This window comes from Sycon ciliatum, chromosome 1 (genome assembly GCF_964019385.1).
Source record: "Sycon ciliatum chromosome 1, ocSycCili1.1, whole genome shotgun sequence".
NCBI lineage: Eukaryota > Metazoa > Porifera > Calcarea > Leucosolenida > Sycettidae > Sycon > Sycon ciliatum.
The window spans coordinates 51,506,765-51,529,305 of NC_088643.1; the positions used below are offsets into that span (position 1 = coordinate 51,506,765).

At 47.2% G+C, this 22,541-nt stretch overlaps 1 protein-coding gene across 3 annotated transcripts; it reads left to right on the forward strand.

The window, feature by feature from the left end:
- Nucleotides 1–730: 730 nt before the first annotated feature.
- On the forward strand, nucleotides 731–22,403 carry LOC135830960 (uncharacterized). Of its 3 annotated transcripts, none has more exons than XM_065343197.1 (6): nucleotides 731–900; nucleotides 3,342–3,514; nucleotides 5,511–5,729; nucleotides 13,337–13,517; nucleotides 14,654–14,745; nucleotides 20,822–22,403. In XM_065343197.1, exons 2-6 carry the CDS (start codon nucleotides 3,383–3,385, stop codon nucleotides 20,831–20,833), a joined length of 636 nt encoding a protein of 211 aa, XP_065199269.1. In that variant the 5' UTR covers nucleotides 731–900; nucleotides 3,342–3,382; the 3' UTR covers nucleotides 20,834–22,403. The 3 variants fall into 3 exon arrangements, with proteins under 3 accessions (XP_065199269.1, XP_065199268.1, XP_065199270.1); XM_065343196.1 differs by lacking the exon at nucleotides 731–900 and adding an exon at nucleotides 2,268–2,522; XM_065343198.1 differs by lacking the exon at nucleotides 731–900 and adding an exon at nucleotides 2,690–2,790.
- Nucleotides 22,404–22,541: the final 138 nt, after the last annotated feature.

Genomic DNA, 22,541 nt, shown 5'->3' on the forward strand with positions numbered 1-22,541 from the left:
CCAAAAAGTGTCAAAAGAACTCGTGACTTCAGCCTAGTGCCAGTGCACGAGCAGAACGTCGTTGGTTTTTGGCACGGTCGACCACCCTGCATGCCTTTCGCGGATCCAAACAGCACAGCTGGCTTGGTGCCGGTACTAGCGCGGTCACCGATCAGGCCAGGCAGGGCGACCTGCAAGGCTGCAACAAGTGCAAGCTGCACGAACATGTCGAACAGCAACAAAGCCGGCATGGTCATTGGTGGGAAATCCCCCTTGGCAGTACCTAGGCGTGTATAATTCTTGTCCAAAACGGCAAAAGGCAAAACCCAACTGTCAGGGGATCCCCGGGAAACCTGAGTAGTCATCACGCAGACCTATGACTATGAGTCTGACTGTATGACTCTGAGTCTGAGGCTATGCGTGTGCCGCATCAAAATAACAAAAAATTTAATAATTTTGTGACAGGAGCGATCATCTAATTCTTGATGAGGCCACAAGCGTTTCGATACGATACTCGATAGCCTGCCGTCTGTTTGTGTTACACACTCTATGTAGTAATGTAGTGGGCCGGTACTTACGGTTAGTAGAATCTACAGTACAGTACAATGATTATGTAGATCTACATGACTGTAGTACTGAGTACTACTAGTACTAGTACACTGTACCTGAAGTAAGCCTTGTAAAAAAATTCATGTTGATCGCAGAACGGGTGCGAGCGCTGAGCGTCACTGCGTGTAGCGATCCTGCACTAGAAAAGCGAATCGCTCGCGGCCTGCTCGACATCTTTTTCCCATTTCCCTCCAGGTGCAAGGAGAGCGAATCCACGAGAGAGTCTGAAACAAGCTACGAATCCACCATCGAAGTATTCTTGCACAGAGAACAGCTCCTGGCTGACTAAACGGATAGAATCCGATCGTAACTGTAAGTACCGGTAACAGCTGTGTGCAGTCTACGACTCACGAGTATGAGTCACCATGGACCACGGTCACTAGTTGGTTTATAATATTGGCTGGAAGTATTGTATTCCTTCTTGCGTAGCAATGATAGCGCATTGTTATTTAACACACATCCTTCCTTCCTTCGCCCACTGCCACGATTGGCTATGTGTCCCCAAACAAGGAGTGCTGGCTTCGGGACGCGGCATGAGGCCCTGCGAGTCCGGCGGGACGTGAACGGCTGTTTCACTGTTTGTTAACACCCCCCCCCCCCCCCACACACACACACACACACACACACACACACACACACACACACACACACACATATACACACACATACACACACATATACACGCACATATACACGCACATACACACACACATGCGCGCACGCGCACACACACACACACACACACACACACACACGTACACACGCGCACACACAGAATACAAAAGACTTCCACCTTGAATCGCGAACATCGCCATTGCCGAAGGCAATGATAGCGAATGGACAGTCTTCCCTCACAGCCTTGAAGAAATAATTTTTAAAATCGTATCCACGAGTCTGTAAATGATGGAGTGAACTCCCATAAAACGTGCAAAGGAGCACACGTAGTATCGTACATACAGTTTTGAAGATGATACTAGTACTAGTAGTAGTAGTAGCAGGTAAAAAGGCAGAGGACACACAGACACTGACACAGTGTGGTGTTGTCTTCAAACAAGCATAGCAAGGCTTGCAAGATGCTTGAACGGTACATACAGTCATGCACAGTACACATGGTACATGTAGGGAATGATTATGTACATGACATACATGTCGGGATATTCATGAAAAGACACGGAACCAATGCACCTCCACTAGTCTAAAGAAGTAAAGAGCTTGCCCATGTCTTATCTTTGCTGCAATCAAGGCATGGTCAGTCGCAAGCCACAAGACTTTCGAAGGGCCATGCATAACATATCCCCATACCATCTACATGTACATCACATCGTTCCACCGCTGCACCACTGCACTGGCACTACCACCAGGGAGGTTTTATTCGGCGTCGAAGCCTGATATCACAACTTCTTGGCAACGCGTGGTTACTTGGCACTAGCACTTTGAACTGACCAATAACCGATAGGCTGGGTGAAGATTAGGTCATGACTACGTCATTAATCATGATCGATATGACGCGGCGCGGCGGTGTGCCCCTTTTTCTTGACAGTCTCACTGTCTCTCACGTCTCAGTCTGTGTACGTGACTGTGACAAACGTTCTTCGACTACTCTACGGTTCTAGTTCTTTGCCATTCTCGCGTGTTCCTAGATCCTGCATGCACTGACCCCAGTCGTAGACTACTCCCCAGCCGGCCTGCCCAGGCGCCCCATCCAGCCCCCCGGCAGCGCGCAGCGCAGTGCATGCAGTAACAGTGCAGACTAGACCATGCATGCATAGACCATGGGAGACCGTTACTAGCGTTAGCCTGCAAGTCCGCTACGTCACCACCCCGTAGTGCGGAAAAGCACGGCTAAAATGCCTGATGATCTTTTGTAGAATAGAAAGAGGACTGGGGTCGAAATGTTTCACAGTCTGTGACGAAGGTTGTTGACGGCGGTTCAGGTGAGGGGAGCTCTCGAATGTTTGTTCGCTGTGTGTTACGGCCAGTACCAGTACTGGCAGTAGTAGATCTACTGGATAGACATAAATGTAGTTCCTGTGTTATCGATAGTCCATAGAGGATCCGTGTTACCAGATTACTGTGTCTTGAAAGGCTTGAGAAGTAGGTGGGCGAAGGCCCAAACGTCTGAGTGTAGCCTTCCGCTTATTGTTATGGATTCCTATCACGATATCATCAAAAATAATGGCCCCTCGCTAGTCTAGAGCGCAGGTACAATGATTTGACGCTCAGCATTAATAATATGGTTTCATTGAGCACAGGTTATAATGATCACAGTCACACTGTGAGCGCCGTGTGGCGCGTACCGGGTATGCTTGGTGAAAAATTTATGACAATGAAATCGAGCTGCCTAGTAATCCAGGGTAAAGGAGGTAGCAATGGCTGGGCGACCCACTGAAGTCCGTAGTAGACTAGTCGTGGCGGGAAAGAAATGATACTTATTAGCTCCTAGACATTTTGAACATCTTTTTCCTTTTCGTTCGTTGGATGACGATGTTCGAAGTAATAGTTACTCTGTTGTGCGACCTGAGGACAGTGAAGCAGGAAGGGTTTTGTCAAAATGGATAGATACCCTACAAAGCTGACCTACTAATATCCCGCGTCCAAGATTTTTATTATACTTCATGTCTTATGTCGATCCGTCTTCGTGTACATCTAGATCCCATTGTCTTCGATGCCGTTATTTTACTTCAATACAATGTCATGTATATGTACTGAAGTGTGCATAAATATGTCCATTTTGTTTTTTCTGTTCAACGCAGAAAAGAATTAAAAAGCGGCTCTGCAAGATGACGGGAAGGTGATGGAGGAAGTTAGTAGTTCACCATCTAGCTTGGCCACTCGGCGTGCACCACGTCCCTACCGGCAAGAGGGTTCAAGTCGGAGCGTAGGCCCCATGCTCAGATGCTCGTCACATAGCCCGCTGTACCAGCTGGTAAGTCCCCATGAACATGCACAGCTGAATCGTTTCTTGAACCGTGATGAGTTGGCATAGTTCCAGTAGCAGTCCTGACTCCAGTAGAGCCAGACCTCGTTTATCCGATCCTCGTTTATCGGGATCCCTCGCCATCCGGTAGAAAATTGTTGGTTACCGATTTACAGCACATGCCATGCACATATACAGTATGTGTGTTCGATTATCCGGTTCTCTCGCCTATCCGGATATTTTTCTGGAAAACGGATGCAGTGTGCGGTTATGCGATGTCTGACTGTAGTATGATGGAGATTGGGCAGTGGAGTCAAATGGTCTCGGTCAGAGGAACCTGCAATGCATAGCGCATCAGGTATAACACTCACTGTGTTCTAGCCACAGCTCTTAGCGTGACGCAGCACCCTCCTGCTCTGAGCGCCCCTCTTTGAAAAAGTGCCCCCTCCCCCCCCCCCCCCCTGACTCATTGGTTGTTTTTGTGGGTTTTTTCCATGACATTCAATTAAAATGCAGTCGATAGTCACAACTAGAGAGTTCATAAAGGCACATTTGTCTGGGTTGACGTTGGGGCACTTTGCAATTTTAGAAAATGGACGAAATGGGTTACGTGGTGTCTGTTTCCCATGCCCGCCCTCCTACTATTTTGACCTTGCTAGAACCCTGGATATCACCAATTAAACTAGCATTCACAGTGACACTGTACCACACTCCGATAATTACACCACTGGCGTTGCATTTGTTCAACACCTTTCTAAAACTGGAGGGAATTTGACCCTGGTGAGTTCGTCTGGAGCTTCTTTGTGTCCTTTGGACACTCGGTGAACTGATGACGGGGCATGCACGCAGAGTACATTTAAATTCCAGGCCTATAATCGTAATACAAAGCTGTTGCTGTGTACCTATCCCCTGTTGAAAATTCTTCCAATTTGCGCGAGACGGCTTGATTGGGAATATTGGTGAACTTCCTAGGACAAAGACCATTAAATTATGATACAGTGCCCAATACTCCTTGGACCTTTCACCTCTAATTTTTCTTCTTCCACCTGAATTTCCCTATAGATACGCCCTGCTCACACAATAGTTAAAGGGGAAGTATACCCTAAAATCAAATTTTCACCAGTTGTAGTCTTCGGGGTGCTGAGTCGAATGGTCTTGGTCCGAGGAAGCTGATACGCTCCCTTCCTCCTTTATTCCCAATCGAACTCGCGCACTTCCACCGAAACTGGGTGACTGCGCCCTACTAGATGGGGATTTGTATGCAAAATGTCACTAAAAGCGCCATTTCGTTCTTATAAAAGCACGGATGACCGCCATTGGCCCATAGGTTGTAGTCTTTTGGACGCTGAGTCGACTGGTTTTGGTCCGAAAAGGCTGCGATGCAGCGTTCCTCCCTTATTCCCAATCGAACATGGTCGAACAAGCGGTCACGTGCTCCTGCGTACACCAGTCACCTGGTCACCGTGCCTGCAGGGTACAACTTACTAGCCTGTTTGACCTTTTTTGGGTGCAGTCCTGTCACTCGAGTTGAACTCGAGTTGAACCTTGGTGTGAAAGTTGTCGCCTGCTGGCGCGGTGACCAGGTGATTTGGGCACCCAGGAGCACGTGACCGCTTGTTCAACCATGTTCGATTGGGAATAAAAGAGGAACGCTGCATCGCAGCCTTTTCGGACCAAAACCAGTCGACTCAGCGTCCAAAAGACTACAACATATGGGCCAATCGCGGTCATCCGTGCTTTTATAAGAACGAAATGGCGCTTTTAGTGACATTTTGCATACAAATCCCCATCTAGTAGGGCGCAGTCACCCAGTTTCGGTGGAAGTGCGCGAGTTCGATTGGGATTCAAGTAGGAAGGGAGCGTCGCAGCTTCCTCGGACCAAGACCATTCGACTCAGCACCCAGAAGACTACAACTGGTGAAAATTTGATTTGAGGGTATACTTCCCCTTTAAGGCACCTGTTAGTTATGGCATGATGTTTTGTTTTCCCGTGTCTTCCGTTCAGCATAATCCTTTACCCACAAGATGGCTGCACGTTTTATTGAGCCCACCATCAGAAGCGAACAATACACAGCTCATGTTGATAATAGGATCTGATGAGGCCAGCCGTCCGACGCATGTTCCAAGGTTCTATAGGGATGTTGACATCCTGGCTTTTGAGGACCTTTGTCACTGGCAGTGGTTGATGGTTTTAGGGATTTCAGCTCCTGCTGCAGATGACGAGGTAGGTCTATTGTCTTTGCAATGCAAGAACAGTTTTGATTTTTGTTCATTTGCTTGATTTATCTCTAAGAACAATCTGATACCCAACATGCAATCTGATGCCAACATGCAACTGCTACAAGAGAGGAGCAAAATACTCAATCTGCGGACTGAACTGGTTCGTCCTTTGTCATCTCAGATTGAATACTTGGTCCGCCAAGTTAAAATTGGCGCTTATCTTCTCACTTGGCTTTTCGGTGTTCTGCCTGTGTCACACGGCATGGAACCACCGATTCACCATCCGAACATAACCATTGACCATTGCATCCGACGACATGGCAGCACAAACCATCACAGAAGTTGCGATCGGTTCGTCTGAGTCTTTTTGACGGAGCTGCCGCCGAAGAACACTTCCGTCAGTGCAAGAAAGCACTGCAACCTCCGCTCGAGTCCGTAAAATAGGTCAGGATGTTCGCATTTCAGAGCGATGGAGAATACAGTTTCTGTCTGCTTCCAGCTGTCTGATGGCAAGGATTGTTTACCCCGGGGAGGTATAGAAAAGCTGAAAAAGCACTTCGCCGCGAGCTTGAATTTCAGTGCTTGCACAGTACAGCGCCTAGTGAAGGGCTATCACCAGCAAATCGCTGTTGAAGAAACTGCAGCTCATGTCGACATCTCCAGAAAGCGCCACCAATCCGGCGGACCCACTTTGAAGCTCACAGAGGACAGGGCAAAGGAGCTATTCAAAATAAACACCAAGTCCTGAGGGAAACACTCGTGCAAAGGACTTTCGGGAAATTAGCTGAAAAGCCTGGTGCACGGCGTTAGGACTTAGGTGCAGTACGCACAGGTGCTACATCAAGCGGAAACTATCACTGCGCTGCATGTACAAGCACGCGTGGGTGCTGATCAGCAAGTACGACAAGCGCAAGAGGCGATTTGAAAAAAGGACACTGATATGCCTTTTTGTCTCAAACAAAGTCGCGTTATTGCGACGAACGGGGATAACACTTACAGCCGACATGTGGGCAGTCTCACTCAGCTTCTGATCGGCAAGGTGACAGGCACGCACTGCCTTTGAGCGTGATTCGAGACGAGGAGAAGTGGAACAGGCTATGGAACGTGCAGCAGCTGTCCGGATCGAACGTTTTGAGTGGCGAGGAGGATGTGTAACTTGCTTGAATTTTCGACTGAGTTGCTTACTGACATGTAAATAACCATGTACATAGTGCTTTGTGATCGTGGCATGCTTCAAATATTCGTATCTCCTTCCTTAGACAAGTGTGAAGATAAGCGCCAATTTTAACTGGGCGGACCAAGTATATGTATCTATTATTGAACGATTAAAAAAACGTTGTAACGATACCAATGGATTTGTGTGAAATGCAGTGCTCTCTTGAGTGTAGGCAGGTTGCCTGCAAACAATTCAAGTATAATGAAGCTGCGTGAAGCGTCCTTCAAAATTTTGATTAAAAAAGAGGTCAATATATGAAATATAGAATGAGTAAAAGACCGAGGCGAAGCCGAGGGTTTTACGAGGTCTATTTTTCGTATATTGACTGATTATGAGGGCAGTAATAGATTTATCACGACATAGCATACCTAAACCGTTTTAGCTGTGTTTATTGGAAGAAGGGAATACTACTGTAATAGTACATAGTACACTCGGACGTCTCTTATCTGGGCACCTTGGGACCGGGCACTGCCCGTATCTCAGATTTGCCGTATCTCAGGATAACTCATCTACCATGTATCAGACAATAATTTACCTTCAATTTTTTGCATAGCGAATTTGCTACGCATAATCAAACTTCAATAGCGATTTTTTTACTGCTTATTTCCCTTAGTGGTTGATGTGTATGGTGACGTGACGTCATGCAAACCGCTTTGCCACGGGTCAGGGAAACCCTGCCCGTGAGCTCAGATTTCGTTTGAGTTTCTGGAAGAAGTTAGATGTTTGTCCCAGGAATCCCTGTGTTGTCTGAGAGTGAGAGTTGGACACGCAGAGCGTGAGGCGAACATAACAGTGGTGTATATGGAGATAACGTTATATAAACCACTAAGGGAGGGCATGCCTAAGACTGTGGGTAAGTGGTCCCGTCCACCGCAAAGAGGGCTCAACAGCGCTGGGGTGCACTGGAGCTAGTACACAATGGAAGCGGTCCTCACCAAGAAAACACAATCCGTTGCTACTCCAAGTTTCTTGAGTTTTTCAATCTTCAGGCAACTTTTCTAACTAAAGCAGGGCTGTCAGGGCCACTAAAGATATACACAACCACACAGCAAGGCGCACAAAAAAGAAAGCGTGAAGCGTGAAGAGTGAAGAGTTGCTGCTAGGTGTAAGCAGTGTAAAATATTGATATCAATTGTCCATTACTGTAACAAGCGCTGAATGGAGCGCGTAAATCTGGAGTTCACTAGCGCATGCCTGGCGTCAGGGGGTGCAAGGCCATTACGGTGCTATATTTGGCGTTAATCATTGACACAACAATAATAGTGCAGTATGTCTGGTTCCAACTCTGAGTTTCATGAAATGAATCAATCATCAGGCAATAGAAACAAAACTGATACAGGGCAACTAGATCACTACAGGTTATATACCCAATCACACAGCAAGCGCAAAAGAAGGCACTAAGTATGAGGTGAGGATATTTCGCGCTAAAAAAGCAGGCTTCAGGTGGCAATGCTTAGGGCTATGCACTTGTACTGTGTGCAGGTGTTGGATATGGTGTCAGGTAATCCGCTGGCCGCTTATTCATTGCAATATGTAGGGGCAGCATCGGCGAATACGCCGCTGTCGGCAGATATGCTTGAGACACGTCGAGTGATCATATCAGGGATGTTCCGTAGTATGGATGGTGGGTGATTGGACATGGCGTTGACGAAGAGAGGTGCGTCTCCAGGTTTACGATACGGCTGGAATTTCCCAGTGTCGAGGCTGAGTGTCTAGGAAATTCACTGTCGAAAGATTAACGTCGATAGTGATTTTTAGATCATACTGCTTGAATACTTCGATAATGGACTTCCTCGTGCGGTCGACAACTGGCCCTGGTGCATTTTTCAGCACGGCAAGGCCGTCGTCTCTTTAAAGTCCAATTCCGGCCTCATCGACGTGCACAGACAACTTGCTCAATAGGAAAGCACCGTCGAGCTCACATATCTATGCTCCATCGTACGATCCCATCGCCACGTCGAAGTTGCATTGTGCGTTGTTCTTTAGCCATGGACGGCCGTCCTGAAACAGAAGTAACCTACGGGAGTGCATGATGATGTCGATGTCACTTTGGGTCAGTGCGGCAAACTGCTCAGCAAATGTCAGTGCAGACCGGAGGAGAGGCTCCGTGAGGCTTGGATAAAAGTCAACAACGTCAAAGCAGATGAAGGAGTGGCTCTGCTTATTAGGTATGGCCTGGAACCACTTGAGCACAGCCGCGGTGCTCTTCTAGAGGTTCATGTTCTGACGTTCCACGATGCTCCTGACCACCTTGTCGAGGATCCCCTTGCTGAGTCGACCCATGTCAGGCTTGGCAGGATTTATCAATCGGCAGGGAAGGCTGCTCTCGAACCTTGGTTTATGATCCTTCATAGTAATAAAGGCCTTTGCTTTGGGTAGGGTCTCCATTCTATCATCGAGCTTAGCCTTGCGTGATAGATCCCTAGCCTCGTTATTAATCTCGTCGTAGGTAGATTCAGGTGCTAGCTGGTAGTGCTTAGTAGTGTTGTCTCGCAGCAGCTTCTCATACAGGTCGGTCTTGACCAGATAAGTATTTCTTGTTTAATCCGCGCGGACGATGATGTCATCGGTAGAGTTGAAGTTCTTGGAGTCTTCAGGCCGCCGTCAGGCGAAATTACTGGTCAGTCGGCGACACGCATTTTTCACAAAAATTTGCGTTTCACCTGCTGGGAGAGTATGCGTGTACTCGAGTCTCATCCTGAGCACGTTTTTTTCTTTCTTTTTTTCAGCTCCAGTATAGCTGTATTTTTCATTGCAAAGCCCTCCTCGATTGATGTGTTCGTTGTTCAAACGAAGTGGACATTCAATCATGAAGGCAGAGGAGATAGGAGCCTGATTGGAGTTTCTCGTGGCATAGGACGGCCACACAGAGACACTTTGGGATTTTCTGAATATAAAATACCGTACGCACGATGCTGAGATCAATTTGTGCGATATCAAATTGTTTGTGATCTACCACATCGAGCAGAACGGGATCCAAACACAAGCTTACCGACGGTTAGGCTGCCGACCTGACTGGACAAATGATCCCTGGCTTCACCAGACGCCAGAAGTCGGACACCATGTCCTTTGCCGCGACGTCCATCTCCAAAAAGAACTCCATCTTCGTCGTGAAAAGGCTTGAAATACTCAATTTTCAACCGAGATTCGCAGTCTCACCCTTTCTCAGATCGAATCATTTTTTGTTGTAGCAGTTGCAGGGCAGATCCCTGCCACTACTTCAACAGAAGATGGCTCCAAAGCATGCCTGGAACAAGCCATATCGAGGTTGCAAGCCACCCCTCTCAGCACTTTTTTTGAAGAAATTCGAAATTTCAGTGGCGGAAGATATACTATGAAGAGAATTTCAAAAAGTATGTTTCGCGGAGCGATCGCTCAACCTACGTCATTCAAACTTTGCAGGATGGTTCAGACGTACATGCTAGGCATGGAACCACAGAAGATGATATCATAGCTGACACACAGAGTCACACACACAGCAGATTCGTGTGCACAGATACTAAATTAGTGGACGTCGTCATCTTCTTCCCGCTGATCTCAAATGTACTATGACGTGCTATTTCGCCTGACGGCATACAGTAACACGGGAACTTTAATGTCAGCACACAGGATTTATGCTGTCCTCAGTGTCCAAACAATATTCCAGCCGCCCGTTCTAAAAAACTGATACAATAAAACCTGTAACTAAAGGCCGCCGTGACTAGCGACCAGCCTGGTACTACCGACCACTTCGCCAACAACGGACGGTCTCACATTCAAAATGCACTATGACTAGCGACTACCTGCTGAACACGACCAGCGACCGCCTTTTCTTGTCCCAAAGACGATTTTCACCCATAACTAGCGACCGCGAAATCAAATATTGCTCGAAGCTCCTTCTTGAAATTTTGCTGATTTTCCATTGTCCTGAAAGGAATCTTTCGATACTACAGCCGAACAAATGAACGCAGGTCATTTTGACTGTGGAGTCGGGCCAACGCGAATCCCGCGAATTACGAGAGAGCTTGGAAGCTCAGGGCCCTGCGCTATGCTTTTTTGCCTTGATGACCTAGACAAAAAAAAGCATAGGGATGTTTTCTTTAAAAAAATCCTTTTTTTAAAACCTGGGATTCGAACCCGCACTATCGCGCGCCCTGCATGCAGCCCCCGATACACTTCGCATACATACTAATTCTTCCAAGTTGTTTCACATCGTGATCTTGCATTTGAAAGCCCTATTTGAATATGCATTGTGGCCAGCCATCTTTGATGGCACGGTACGGTAGGGAATAGGTACGGGACAGGTACGATCGAGGGTAATACGACACCGTCTAGCTGCCCGCAATATTCAAATAGGGCTTTCAAACGCAAGATTAACGTGAAGCAACATGGAAGAATGGGTATGAATGCGAAGTGTATGGGGGAATGCATGTAGGGCGATAGTGCGGGTTCGAATCCCAGGATATGCCTGAAAAAAAGGAGAATTGAAAAATGTATAACATCCTATGCTTTTTTGCCGTCAGATACGGATGGCGCCAGGCGTGACACAAACAAACAAACAAACAAACAAACACACAAACAAACAAATACCAAATTAAAGCTGTGTGGACCCTGGCTAGCGCCAGACGTTACTGAAGTAACGTCTTCTGCATAGCTACGGGAATTATTATTATTAGTCGGTGTGGACTGCACTACACCTGTCAAAATGTCAAGCACTGTCAAGATTAAGCATGATAGGAAATGTCTTGGAGAGCGCATCGGAGGCGCACTCTGATCGATGTTACTACTCGGAGGAGAAACGAATACTGAGCGGCTCTTTCACCCCAGTCATACAGCTACAGACGAATCGACGATGGCATCAAGGAATCCAGAAACAAAGCAGCACCGCAAGGTCCTGATGCTGAAGGATCGCGTTCAAGCAATCGAGAAGTCACAACAAGGACAGTCGGTACGATTGATCGCATAAACAAATTCGAAGCCCAGCGCGAAACGAAATTTCTACAGAGAACGTTTGACTGCTGGCTTCAGAAGTAGCAGCTGAATTTGATGTCTGCAAAAAATTAATCTTCTCTCTCTCTCTGTCTCTCTCTTTCTCTCCAAGTGTTGTTTGACCTGAAATAAGAATGGTATTGCGCAAGTCCTGGGGAATTGTATTAGCTGCATTTTTACATACAAACCGTATTTTCTCTAATAAGAGCCCGGGGTTCTTATTTTTTAGTGACAGCTCTACCCGCGCTACTATTAGAGACTGGGCTATTATTAGAGACTGGGTTCTTATTTTTTCAATTGTCAACTATCAAGCCAACTCCAGTCTATACAGGCATAAATTGACCATATCAAGACTGATTTTTCAACCCTAAACTCAGAAATATTGTCAAAACAGATGTTTCACATTAGCATTGACGCCTGGAAGGAAGCGGTAAACCGAAAACGTCCTTACAAATATGTTCTTGGCATGTTCTACTGCTGTTTTATATGCAGTCAATATACTTATTGCATTCTCCAATTGTGACCCGCGCTACTATTAAAGACTGTGCTCTTATTATTTCAAACCACCCTCACCCCGGGTCATTATTGGAGACTGGGCTATTATTGGAGACCTGGGCTTTTATTAGAGAAAATTCGGTATCATATAATGGGATCCATATACCGTATATTCTCTATTATAAGCGCCGTGCTTATATTTTTTCAACACCCCTCTACCCCGTGCTTATATTGGAGACCGCGCTTATATTGGAGACCGTGCTTATATTTTTTCAACCAATACATCCATACAGAGCAAGAAGAAATACATGCTAGATATCATGCATGCAGCATTGATTCCACCAAGACCGTGCTAGTAATAGAGACTGTGTTTATAATGTTTCGAAGGGTGCTCACAGTGTGCTAGTATTAGAGACCGTGCTAGTAATGGAGACCTGTGCTTATAATAGAGAATATACGGTATTATGGTCATGCAGTGCAAACCTCTAACTAAAGACCACCTGCTACTAAAGACTGCTTTTGCTGGCACCAAGGGGTGGTCAGTAGTCACAGGTTTTACTGTATATGTGTTGACATATGAGGATTACCGTATTTCCCCGAATATAAGTCGCATCTTTTTACACTAAAATTCAAGAGTAAAAAGGCGGTGCGACTTACAATCGAGCATGACTTACAACTGAAGTCAATTTTCAAAACAATACGGCTCAAACCTGAAAATGGGGGTGCGACTTACAATCGGAGTCGACTTATAATCGGGGAAATACGGTATGAACGAGGTCTGTAGTGCCAGCCTGAATGTTCTTACTGTAAACTTCCTTGAAGTATCATGCTGTTGTGGAATGCTTGTATGGGTTATATTGAAAAATGAAAATGCAGTCTTTGGTTTATTTGCTGTGTATTCTTTTGTAATTCCCTTTTTCCGTTACTTGCAGTGTCTTCTACTAAAGTTTGACGCACCAACCCTTCGTTACTCGGAGGAAGACCCATTACGTGTCTTTAGCGGAAGTGCAGCGTGGCCTTGCGTGTTGGCTGCAGGCGAACAGCCATACGTTAAGTTTGATGGCCCTCTGCAGGAACAGAGGTCCTTGTTTACAATAACGCCAGCTGAAGATGGTGAGATCCCAACTCCTGAAACTTGCCTGGTTACAATGAAATGCCTAGCATTTACACACCCCATATTGGTTTAACCTAATTTAATGGCCTTAGTGAATCCAAACATATCCAGCTCCCAGTTTGTTCAGTATTGCGGCGGTGTAGAGGCCAGTGTAGTATGCCGGGACTAACCACTTGTCAATCTATGTAGCGTGACTTGACAGTGGTGGAGGCATTCAACAGCGGGAAAGTTGCCAGTAGTATGATGCATATGAACTGTATTTCTTTCACCCTCAGAAATGTTCACCAGTTGTAGTCTTCGGGGTGCTGAGTCGAATGGACGTGGTCCGAGGAAGCTGAGACGCTCCCTTCCTCCTTTATTCCCAATCGAACTCGCGCGCTTCCACCGAAACTGGGTGACCGCGCCCTACTAGATAGGGATTTGTATGCAAAAAGTCACTATAAACGCCGTTTTGTTCTTATAAAAGCACGGATGACCGCGATTGGTATTTATGTTGTAGTCTTTTGGACGCTGAGTCGACTGGTTTTGGTCCGAAAAGGCTGCGATGCAGCGTTCAGCCCTTATTCTCAATCGAACACGGTTGAGTAAGCGGTCACGTGCTCATGCGTACTCCAGTCGCCTGGTCACCGTGCCTGCAGGCTGCAATTTTCACACCAAGGTTCAACTCAAAGGTTCAAAGCAGGGAGTCGTAAGAGGCTTTTACGACTCCCTGGTTCAAAGGTTCAACTCCAGTGGCAGGCACGCACCCAAACAGGCTGTAATATGGGGTTTCGGTGGACGTGTGGGAGTTCGATTGGAAATAAAGGAGGAAGGGAGCGTCTCAGCTTCCTCGGACCAAGACCATTCGACTCAGCACCCAGAAGACTACAACTGATGAAAATTTGATCTAAGGGTATTTTTCCCCTTTTAAGTATGACTATCACCATGCATGGCCATGCGATCACGAGGAAATTGACACAAGTAATGTGAACCGTAGGAAATGCAGCTTGTACATCAAAGCTGTGGCAAAGCTTTGGGTTACAGACACGTCATTTTCTTCAAAATTTATGTATGAATAACACCTTCAACTGATGAATACGAATTATGATAAGCTAATGTTTCTCTTTTTTGTCCTTTCCACCTTTCATCACTGCAGGTTCCTTGAAGGGGTCAACCCATCAATTTTTATTGGCTGCGACCATGAAGATGCGAACTGCCATGATTGATGTAGGAGAAATCGCCGGTGAGGTGAGAACAGTGTACGCAGTTTACGTGCACGCCTCTTGTTCTTTTGTCCACGGATACAGGAATCGCTATGCGGCTGTCTAACTTCTTATATAGGTTCTTCATGGTACACAAAGTTTACCAGGGTCCGCACCACTCCTTGAATTCCTTGAAAGTCCTTGAATGTCAAAGCCGGATTTGAAAGTGCTTGAATATCCTTGAATTTTCGTGTGGGTGCTTGAATTTTTGAAAAAAGTGTGTTTTTCCTTGATTTTGGGTTTGAATGCGGTAGATCTACTCACGTTCATGCAGTAGGTCTACGCGCACTGCTGGGTACCCGTAACCGGTACCGTAGTCCGTAGATCTAGTACCAAGAGTGGATCCACTCTTGGTAGTACTGATAGGGATCTCAGCGCGTGAGCTGCGCAGCCTGTTTGCGCAGGTGAGATTTTCGATCCCAAACGCGTCCAGTGCAGAAACCCTGAAAAATAACATTTTTTTCGAAATAAATCAAGTTGAAGAAGACGGTAGAAATGGCTGAATATTGCGTCCAGGAAAGCACGTTCTACGGCCATTTCCAAGCTACCTATCTCCCAGGCACTCTCTCAGAGGAACTATGGAGGGTCAAAGAGCACAATAGTTCACTCTTGGACGCAGCGTGAACACCTCTTCTTCTGAGCGCGATGTCTTCTCTCTAAGTGATAATGGCGGCGATGTTCCAACCAACGGTTAGCCCACCAATTAATGTCCTTGAATGTCCTTGAAAAAATGGGGTTTGGGGCCCTTGAAAACCCTTGAATAATATTTTCATGACTTGGTGCGAACCCTGGTTTACTCTAAGTCCTGAAAGTGCTTTTACACCGCAAGTGTCTATGATACAGGTTGATCTATCTTCTTTTTGTTTCTAATTTCTAGCTGAGCAGTGCCTGATGGCTCAGTATCCTTTTTGAAATTGATACTTCCTCCGTTAACAAAAACTTCGTGATGGAATTTCGAGGGGCTGATTTGGGCACAAACTGCCTTGAAATGAGTCGCAATCAATTTCTTGGCCTTCCCTGGCATGCCATGACAGAGATACGATGCAAGGAAGGCGAACTTTCACAACAAGCCTAGCGGAATCGATGGTTGCGCTGTGGAAACATAGGTGATGACAGTCATGGCGAGCGAAACTGAAATACCACTTCTCCGAGGGGATATTGCGCTGCTTGGCCTCTCTACCACTTTAGCACTGAGTACGTTGGAGAGTGATAGAGAGCGATAAAACGGAGCAGCGAGCCCACACAATGAGTGAGTGAACAAGGAGCTGCTCCGATCGCACGGCTCAATGAAAATAATTCTGAACTCAAGTTCTTGTTCAACCTGTGCAAAGCCCAGATTCGAATGCTGTTGACCATGCATTCTTTCAGAAGTCTGCAGTCCGATGCGAGTCTCGTGGCTAAAGAAAGTCGACTGGACTTGCTAGCCGCTGCCGTTCAGTGCTGGTATCCATTAGAGAAAATGGAATCAGTTTGGCTGTGCCTTTACTCCTCGTTTCGCGGAGTTCTGGAGAGCGAAGATGAAACCAGGGAGTCGTAAAATATTTTTCACGACTCCCTGGTGGAAACAAGTAATCGCAATCGCGGCGGATCACGCAGCTTGAAAGCAAACTTACTTGAACGACGGCGACATCAAGCGGAGTGTGATCAAAGAAGCCGAGGCAAGGCTGAAACGAGCTGAACAACGATTCGAGAGAGATGACGTCTCGCGTACAGCAGATGACGACTCGCGTGCAGCAGATTACGACAGCGACGCAGGTCAAAAATGAATCGAGCGAAAGCGACGCAAACTGAACTCTCTGATCATTCCGCCAACAGTTTCTCTTGTAAAGACGCTGTACATAGGCTTACTCACCTTCGTCCAGTGATTTGCAGTCGATACAAACTGTTCTTGACCTGTTCTAAGCGTTTTCATATCCATCAAAATCCATCACGAAGTTTTTGTTAACGGAGGAAGTAAGTACCCTGTACCCTCTGCCGGCATCTTTGTTGTACTGTCACGTCCCTGAACGTGACTACTGCTGCCTGATAGTCCTGTGACAGCAGGATCTACCTAGTGAGCAGCTCTGTGCTGAGCTGTCACGCCCTTTTGGGACAATGTGGTTTGGCCAGTGTCTTGTCCCACGTGCTTAGCATGTAGGTTGAGCGACACGCGCTTTCCCACATAGGTGACATGCCTTCTTGGCACGACATGTCATGTGATCCAAGGCCGGAACCTGGTCAGGTAGGTTCTCGCGTTGTACGTTTCCTGGAAGTTCTTCACTTCCTGGAAATGTGACCCCAGGCTTTGTGCAAAACCACGTCACTACGACGTTCTACAGGTTTCCACGATGCCTCGGCGCTTCGTGCAAAGAGCCAAGACTAATATGACATTGTATAACAAGAGCTAAGTGCAAGACAGGAGACGTGTGCAAGAACCAAAACTGTCACCGCAGTGACCGCACGAGAGGTCAGAGTATCACGCAAGCAAGACCAAGAATGCAGCAGAACTTACCATAAGAAGCCGCTGAACTATGGCACGTTGGGTGAGCGGGCTCCCCAACGTGACCCTCATATACTCACATTGTACTCTGACGTGGGTGAGCGGGCTCCCCACGTCCCAATTTGGTCTTTCTTCTCTCGATGTCTTTCTTTCTCTTTCTTCTCGAATGATCACCGTACGTATATTCTGCATTTCTGCTGACTGGCTGCGCACATTCCGGTTTGACTTGTTCTGCTATTTCCTGGAATTACCTCGCAATGATCATGCCATATATCTCTGAAACACCCTATAAAAGAAGCTCTCATTCTCTCTTTTACTTCAGTTCTAGTCTAGTCTAGTCTAGTCTAGTCTAGCAGTCGAGACTCGGTCTCAGCTCTCTGTCTTCGTTTACTTTGAGCTCGGATTTGATACTACTCACAACGTAAAACTAACAGTCTCTGTCTGTTGATCGTGTGGGGTTGAACTTGGACCAAGCCAGCTATATTGGTTGGCCCCTGGGTTGTGTTGGGCTTGTCGTGAGGCCACACGTCTATATTCAGTCGCCGCTCGTAGTGATTTCGGGGTCCGGTCACTCTGAGCCGGGGATGCGACATTTGGTGCTGTGACCAGGATGGTCTAAGTTCTCCTCACTCCGTAACTGCAACGACGCGATGTCCACAGCAGTCTTTCGTGAACAACCTTGTCTCTGATGGCAGGTTCTTGGCGATAGACGTGGCAGAGCAACAGCAGTGTTGGACGCTCCAACTTTGTACGAAGAAAACTCTGAGTGCGTTTCTCTTTCGTATTCAGCACTGGCTTTCGTTCCGTATCTCGTGTTCCTGTAGCGCTGCAGTGCGAGTTCGTAGTGCACGACGAGCTTGCTTTGCTGCGGACTACATGGCGGACACCAAGGTGCGAAATTTATTCCCAGTTGCACGATCGATCGAGGAGTTGTTTGCATTCAGGCAGTTCTCAAGTACGAGTGCAGTGCGCGTTGTTCAGCTTCAGATATGGAAGGGTTCGTGAACCCGTGTAGATCTACCATGTGTACGCACATGAGCCGTAAACAGGGCTTGGGTCCTCTTTACGGAGCGTTGTGAAAGTAGTCACTACGACTGGATCACGGAGTAGTGCAGTGCAGTTTTTCAAGTTTCGACAAGAAAACGCCACTGTTCGGACATGGTGTTTGTTGAGACCGCTTGAAGCTCTTGAAACTTGACAAGTCGTCTCTTCAACGATGAGGCCTTACTGACGTTTGCACTCAGTTTGTTCTCAGTCGCGCAATGGCGAGTGCTGTTTGAAGACCCGTACCGGTTGTTTCATGGCTGAAACGATGGGAGGATGCAGACCACGTCGCTGGTTGTGGACGAATTCAAATCTCGTTCTGCGTGTCGCCGGACGCACCAGACGAAGATTTGTGACGCCCAGCGTTGGTGCTGGCGGAAGCAGTTTTTTCTGCGAATGCTCTGGACGATCATGTCGCGAGGATGGCGAGTTCTGACCTTGTTGTCGATCTTCATTCTTCAGACGTTCTGTTTGTGAAAAAAAAAGTTTGTGGAGAGGATGGCCGGACAGTACATGACCTACTAGTATGTGCTGGAGTGTATACTCGTTACTCTTCGCGGTCCTTGTGCTTGGTGAAAGTTGACCGGTTTCCTGCAGAAGGAACTGTGTCCTGTGAAAGTGTGATGTTGATGGGTGCCTTTGCATCCTCAACAAATGACTGAACTGTGCACCGGTTCGGGTTGTGTACGGCTCAGAGGAGTCAGTTGGTCTCTGTGGATGAGGCGCCCGGATCGGTCAGTTGTAGCCAATTTCGGTTGGTGGTGATGAGCTTGCGTAGTGAGCAACGGAGAAGGGGACGGTGGTGACCATACAGGCCAGGATGGGATTCCTGGGGCCGAAGAAGTATGGTCTGCGCTTCATATAGGACGAGGTCCTAGAACTGAAGTGGAAAGGCTGTGGTGGGAGAGGATGATTTGGATCTGGATCCCACGAGCACAGTGTTGGCTGATCAGGGGACGCCCTGTGTCGAGGAGCCTGGTAGGCGAGACTCATCTGGGGATGATGAGTTGTTGCGAGTGAGGTCCCAATTTGCTCGTTACCGGATGGATTTTACTACGAGCTCTTTACCGATCTTGTGTCACAACTGTGTAGCACCATCGGATTGAGTGAATGCTTTATGTGCCTGGCACCTGGCGAGGAATTGTATTTTCTCGTGAGCAGTCAGTGATATTGTTCAGTCGTATGAGCCCGATACGAGTGATATGCTGTATTCGGCTGATGACAATGGTGTTCGCACCAAAACCTGTGGTGGATTGGACTTGCATCCTGCATCTCTAGTTGACTTACCTATTGTATTCGTCGCGGAGCCTGGTGGATGACACTGGCAACGTCGCGGTATCTCACCGACTACCATATCGGTCGAGGATAGTCACGGGGACGTGATTCTTCAACGGCGGGGGAAATGTCACGTCCCTGAACGTGACTACTGCTGCCTGATAGTCCTGTGACAGCAGGATCTACCTAGTGAGCAGCTCTGTGCTGAGCTGTCACGCCCTTTTGGGACAATGTGGTTTGGCCAGTGTCTTGTCCCACGTGCTTAGCATGTAGGTTGAGCGACACGCGCTTTCCCACATAGGTGACATGCCTTCTTGGCATGACATGTCATGTGATCCAAGGCCGGAACCTGGTCAGGTAGGTTCTCGCGTTGTACGTTTCCTGGAAGTTCTTCACTTCCTGGAAATGTGACCCCAGGCTTTGTGCAAAACCACGTCACTACGACGTTCTACAGGTTTCCACGATGCCTCGGCGCTTCGTGCAAAGAGCCAAGACTAATATGACATTGTATAACAAGAGCTAAGTGCAAGACAGGAGACGTGTGCAAGAACCAAAACTGTCACCGCAGTGACCGCACGAGAGGTCAGAGTATCACGCAAGCAAGACCAAGAATGCAGCAGAACTTACCATAAGAAGCCGCTGAACTATGGCACGTTGGGTGAGCGGGCTCCCCAACGTGACCCTCATATACTCACATTGTACTCTGACGTGGGTGAGCGGGCTCCCCACGTCCCAATTTGGTCTTTCTTCTCTCGATGTCTTTCTTTCTCTTTCTTCTCGAATGATCACCGTACGTATATTCTGCATTTCTGCTGACTGGCTGCGCACATTCCGGTTTGACTTGTTCTGCTATTTCCTGGAATTACCTCGCAATGATCATGCCATATATCTCTGAAACACCCTATAAAAGAAGCTCTCATTCTCTCTTTTACTTCAGTTCTAGTCTAGTCTAGTCTAGTCTAGTCTAGCAGTCGAGACTCGGTCTCAGCTCTCTGTCTTCGTTTACTTTGAGCTCGGATTTGATACTACTCACAACGTAAAACTAACAGTCTCTGTCTGTTGATCGTGTGGGGTTGAACTTGGACCAAGCCAGCTATATTGGTTGGCCCCTGGGTTGTGTTGGGCTTGTCGTGAGGCCACACGTCTATATTCAGTCGCCGCTCGTAGTGATTTCGGGGTCCGGTCACTCTGAGCCGGGGATGCGACAGTACTTCCAGGCGAAAGTGACACTGTTGTCTGCCTTTACCTGTTTTGTGAATTGCAGCTGACATGCTGAATGTACCGTATGTGCCACTGAATAGGCCGAATATACGTACGTGATGACGCTCTCGTGGAGCAACGACTCCACCGTATTGGACTTGAGGTTGAAATGTTTGCGATATTGAGTTAACAGACAGTGTGAACATTATATATAGCTCGTCGAGCTTCCTTATTGGTGACAACCCATAACATACATATACACCAAGCTACCAAGCTTAAAAACCCTCATCTACAGCAGCGGGGCTTACCTTATTTCACCGGATATAAGTCGCACTTAAGAAGGGGATTCGATTTACAATCGGATGTACATCCTACTTATGCGAATATATTGAAATAATTTCGCGCAAAGTGGGAGTACGACTTATAATCAAGTTCGACTTATAATCGGTGAAATACGGTAGCTTGTCTCCTTCTTGGAGTTGGAAGAGTGCGTCTTTGCTGGGCGTACTCTCGCAACGCATCCCTATCATAATTATCATTCCAATTGATTTTCCTTTGGTCTTCCGTTTGAGGCTAACACGCTTCATAGCAGCTGTCTCTTTCACTACTGCTGTCACTACCAGCATCACAGCACCTAACACTGTGCCACCGTCCTTTATTTTCTTTGCTTTCCTACACAAAACTAACTAACTGCCATCACTATGCTCTGCAATCTTAAGATTTTACTGTTTATTTTCCTTTGCCAACAGTTAACTAGCATGTACATAAGTCAGCTACGTGCAAGACTTGATAGTAGTCCTGTGCCAGACCAGTGTGCCTGCAGGCAGAGATTAAATTTATACTGCTGAATTGACTGTCAAAGCTTTCTTTTTAGCACGATCCAGTGTTCAATAGCTGCTGAAACCTGGTTTCCGATAATTACATGTACTTATTTTTTTATTTACTACCATTTGCTGCTAACAATAACAATTAACAACCACACAAGCCGACCTGTTTGGGAGCTATTACGCGTTGTATTATCAGGGCATAGGCAACAATTGCCGCATGCAGTATGCAATACTATGGACCAATGCCGTAGTATCGCAGGCAACAATTGCCGCATGCAGTATGCAATACTATGGACCAATGCCGTAGTATCGCAAGCACCAATGTGCGTTAGACTGGCCAATGCCAGGGCTAATGGGGGCAACAATTGCCCGGCGTGTCAATACACGCATACGGTAGGGATGCACTTGTGAGCACATGTAGGCGCACTTGGCTCAATGCCGGCCTGACCCACGATCCCTACCGTTCTCCCTTCCGGGATGGCTTAGAATATAATGATGGTTAGAGATGATGGGGTGGGTGGTGGTGCTCAAAAACTGGCCAAGGTTGTCAAGCGATCTGACTGTTGGCGCAGCAAGGATGAAGAAGAAACAGCATCGAGAGCCGGAGTAATGCGCATGCTCCGCGTGGTCCCGTGCCGGGGCGCGGGAGTTCGGAGTGCGTGTTCTGCACGGGCACGTGATGCGCTATGGCAAGTACGTGCAAATTATGTTAGGAATGTAATTGTTGGTGGGTTGCTAACTTCACTTACCGTGCCATGCACGGAAACTTATATTTATCATACAAATTGATCTCGCCAATAATGATTATTACGCTTTGCATACTGTGTGGTGGACTTGGTATATGCATGGGTCAAACATTTACTGAATCCTACCCTGGCTACACTCAAGCCGGATTTCTGCGGGAAAGTTGCCAGCGCAGCGCAGGGCTCTTGATATGCTTGTTTTATACCTAAGTCA

Bases quoted from the DNA above. Each gene is read 5' to 3' on its own strand.
- LOC135830960 (XM_065343197.1), top strand. From the start codon at position 3,383: ATGGAGGAAGTTAGTAGTTCACCATCTAGCTTGGCCACTCGGCGTGCA. The intron at 5,730-13,336 runs GTAGGTCTATTG...CGTTACTTGCAG, and splicing joins CTCCTGCTGCAGATGACGAG to TGTCTTCTACTAAAGTTTGA. The intron at 13,518-14,653 runs GTGAGATCCCAA...TCATCACTGCAG, and splicing joins AATAACGCCAGCTGAAGATG to GTTCCTTGAAGGGGTCAACC.